This window comes from Populus nigra, chromosome 12 (genome assembly GCF_951802175.1).
Source record: "Populus nigra chromosome 12, ddPopNigr1.1, whole genome shotgun sequence".
NCBI lineage: Eukaryota > Viridiplantae > Streptophyta > Magnoliopsida > Malpighiales > Salicaceae > Populus > Populus nigra.
Genome location: NC_084863.1, coordinates 7,160,360 through 7,163,762, shown reverse-complemented (window position 1 = coordinate 7,163,762; position 3,403 = coordinate 7,160,360). Strand labels below are relative to the sequence as shown.

The 3,403-nt window shown below is 34.1% G+C and overlaps 1 protein-coding gene across 1 annotated transcript; it reads right to left on the bottom strand.

Moving 5' to 3' along the window:
- Nucleotides 1-1,102: 1,102 nt before the first annotated feature.
- On the bottom strand, nucleotides 1,103-3,148 carry LOC133669229 (THO complex subunit 7A-like). The gene is made up of 3 exons (XM_062089285.1): nucleotides 2,987-3,148; nucleotides 2,195-2,785; nucleotides 1,103-1,346 (listed from the first exon to the last, which is right to left on the bottom strand). Exons 2-3 carry the CDS (start codon nucleotides 2,783-2,785, stop codon nucleotides 1,215-1,217), a joined length of 723 nt encoding a protein of 240 aa, XP_061945269.1. The 5' UTR covers nucleotides 2,987-3,148; the 3' UTR covers nucleotides 1,103-1,214.
- Between the last annotated feature and the right edge of the window lie 255 nt (nucleotides 3,149-3,403).

Genomic DNA, 3,403 nt, shown 5'->3' with positions numbered 1-3,403 from the left:
CAGCATAATATTATTATTTTTGACAACAACTAGGATGTTTTCTTTTGGCAACACACCTTGGTTGGCAACACCAAATCCATCTTCAAGTTCTTTAAGCATCGACTTTTGATATTTGATTGTTGTTAATAAACAATAAGTTGGTCTATAAATTTTTTTGTAACTGGAATTTTCTAATACTTCAAAACAATCTTTTAAAGTATCAAAAAATTGTTTATTTTCATGAGAGAATCCTTATAAATTCTAATTTATAGAAATTTTAGGATTTATGTAATCCTCATATCTTGAGCTTCTTTCTAATCAAATCTTGGTGGCTGATTCAAATCCACATAAGAACTAAAATAATCAAAATTTTCAATTTCAATATTATATTTAACCTAATCAAAAAGCTATCTTCTTTGTTTATGCTTCTAAAATAGATTCTCAAAACTAAACATAAATATGTGATTACTCTTCTCACTATCCTCTAATATTATTTTGATCATAAGCACTAATCATCTAGATAATTCTTCAACTTGATCTGCATGTTTATTACCTCTAGTCTATGAATTAATTCTATCACCAACTCCTAAACTTCTCTCCTGAGAGGAACCTTCCCATCCCCTCTATCACCAACTCCTAAACTTCTCTCATGAGAGGAACCACCCATCCCTTCTTACCTGAAAATATTATGCTTTATGACCTCTTCCAGCTAGTTATTTAGTAGCATACAATAAACAAAATAATTTGGGATTGCCATGCATAAAAAGCAATACCTTAAAATTGTTAGACTCTGATACCACTGAGTCAAGTAAAAACAACACAATAAAAGTAGAAGACAAGGCAACATAAAATTCTATCAAATGTGATCCAATCACAAATCATAATTCAAGATTTTATTACTGATCTTCAAATTTTCCTTTGGCTCATATATGTTTGAAAAAGAATAAATTTTGATATCCTCAATTATAAAAATTCTCAAAGTACAGAGACCTATAATGTTATCATCTCATTTACCAATTATTACCTATTGTATAGGTTTGCATGGAGTCTTATTTTAATAAAATTGTTTGTAAATCATTTTTCCATGACTAAATAGATATAGACTACAACTCGACTGCAAAACTTTTGAAAGTGCACATGCTCAAATAGAATAAATCATAAGAAGAAGAGGCTCAGCTAAAAAAATTCAATAGTACATTCACTAAACATGAGTTCTCTCATGGAACATGTCACTCCTAATCAACAGCCATGGCTTCCGAGACCCCACCAGCATCCTCCATTCCGTTCTTCTGCTCCTCTGTTGCCACTCTCATCTCCTCAATCAAATTCTTCTCATCTTCCTCTATAGTGTTCTGCAACTCATCCACCTGTTGAAATGTTAAACAAAAGATGAGGAAAATAAATGAGTACACTGGACATGTGCATTCAATCTAATGCGGCAAGTGATCAAGCAAGCAGCAACAGAATTTAGAAGCACTCTATTACTTCATTGCCTGATTGACCAAAATAAGCGAAGAAACATTTATCAATTAGATAACACAGATGCACGAACAACGTATTGAAAAGACATGGATTGGCACGTGAAACAGCACTTAAAACCCAAGGTTAAACTACAGATACAAGTTTTCTATCTCCATACGAAACAGGTTGAAAGTAACAAAGTAAAAGTGCACACATATGTAATAATGGAAAATGTTGTCAAATAGGCATATTATATCATTTAAAAGCTTCAATTGATAACTTCTTCCTACTCTTTCCTCTTCGATGTTAATTTGCATCATGCTCTTCCATAACAAGGTAGAACCCAAAGCTCAAACCGTAGCACTTGAGTCACTTTCTAGAATTGTTTCCTCTCAATACAAATTCAACTTTTATTATTGACATGACACTATTGCACTTGGTTAACTGCGACAAACACCGCTTGATAATCCTGTAAGTAACAAGATTTCGTGTTTCCAGGGCAAGTCCAAGGTTCATATAAGTTTTCCTATGTGAAAAGGGAAGGAATTAAGAATGGGGATCCACCACAGCACAAACATGTTATGAATAGGAAGCCTAGATTACACAATCTGAAATACATTGCTGGAAAAAAAAAAGAATCTTGAAAACAAATGGAGTAGAAAAAAACTGAATTGATGTAAAATAAATGAACCTTTCACCAAATTTTCAATCAATAAGAAACAAGAATGACAAATTTATGGAAATTGCCACATACCACATGCAACAAGAGAACGAATTGTTTCTTTCGAAGTTCCAGTAACCTAGAACTGGCTGTATTTTCTGCCTCCAAAGCAGCAATTTCTTTCTCTAAATCCGTTATCACCTTCTGCATAAGTGACCTTGGAGGCTGCGTGGCGATCAATTTCCTTATCGCCTCACATTCCTCCTTATGCTGCCTTTCAATTTTGCTCTCCTCAAGCTGCTTCTTTAAATCTTCAATATCAGCCTGTGCCTGCAAAATCTGCCTATTTATGTCATCCTTCAACTCATTAAAATTCTCCTTCTCTCTTACATTAGAATCAATAACAGCTTTGCTCTTGAGTAATGGAATCTCGAAAGTAGACAACTCCTGTATAAAAGCTTTAGAAAGTTTGACACAGTCATTGTAATTATCTTCATCCTTCTCGATCTCGGAAACAAACGAAGCAAACTTCTTCTGAAGTTTCTTCAGCGGGGGTTCACCCCTTGTAGTGGTAGTGCGGGTGAGTAGCCTATGTTTTATAATTACATCATCTTCGTGCGGTCCGAATGCGTAGTTCGCCGCTACTGTTTCCCCTCTTCCAGAAATCTTTCTTCCTTTCAACATCTAATAAAATCCATGATAGTTCATTACTGTTATTTCATTCTAAGAGTTTTTATTTTAATTGATAGCTAAATAGAATGATGCGATAAAGTATACAGAATGAATAATTGATTGAATTAACCTAAAAAGGAATTTGAAATTAGTTTCGAAACATCAGTAAACCCTAACCAGATATGTGAAAATGACAATCAAAGGGAGACAAACCTAATTAGGAAACGCCGATAGCTGCTGCGGTGGCCACCGGGGGAGGACTGATTTTTTTCCGGCGGTCAGATATGGCAAGAGCTTTTCGATGAGCTGGAGAGCTGTGTGAGTGTGAGAGAGAAGCGAAAAGAGAGGCAGAGTATTCGCCGTATCAAAGACCCTTATTTCTCAAGTGTGTAGATTATAGACTACTTGTCGGTTGTGACTTTAATTAGAGTTATGTTTTTCTTAGGTACTTTTAAGATAAATTACTCACTGGTTTGAGCGTACAAACCTTTTAATTTTCACTAGTTCCTTGGACACTCGCAGGTTAAATCATTTTTTAAATGGTAAAAAAAATATAAAAATATTAGGAATTCTGAAATTTAATGCACATTATATAATGCCCTTTTAAAATAAATATTAAGATAGTCACAT

Bases quoted from the DNA above. Each gene is read 5' to 3' on its own strand.
- LOC133669229 (XM_062089285.1), bottom strand. From the start codon at position 2,785: ATGTTGAAAGGAAGAAAGATTTCTGGAAGAGGGGAAACAGTAGCGGCG. The intron at 1,347-2,194 runs GTATGTGGCAAT...ACATTTCAACAG, and splicing joins TCGTTCTCTTGTTGCATGTG to GTGGATGAGTTGCAGAACAC.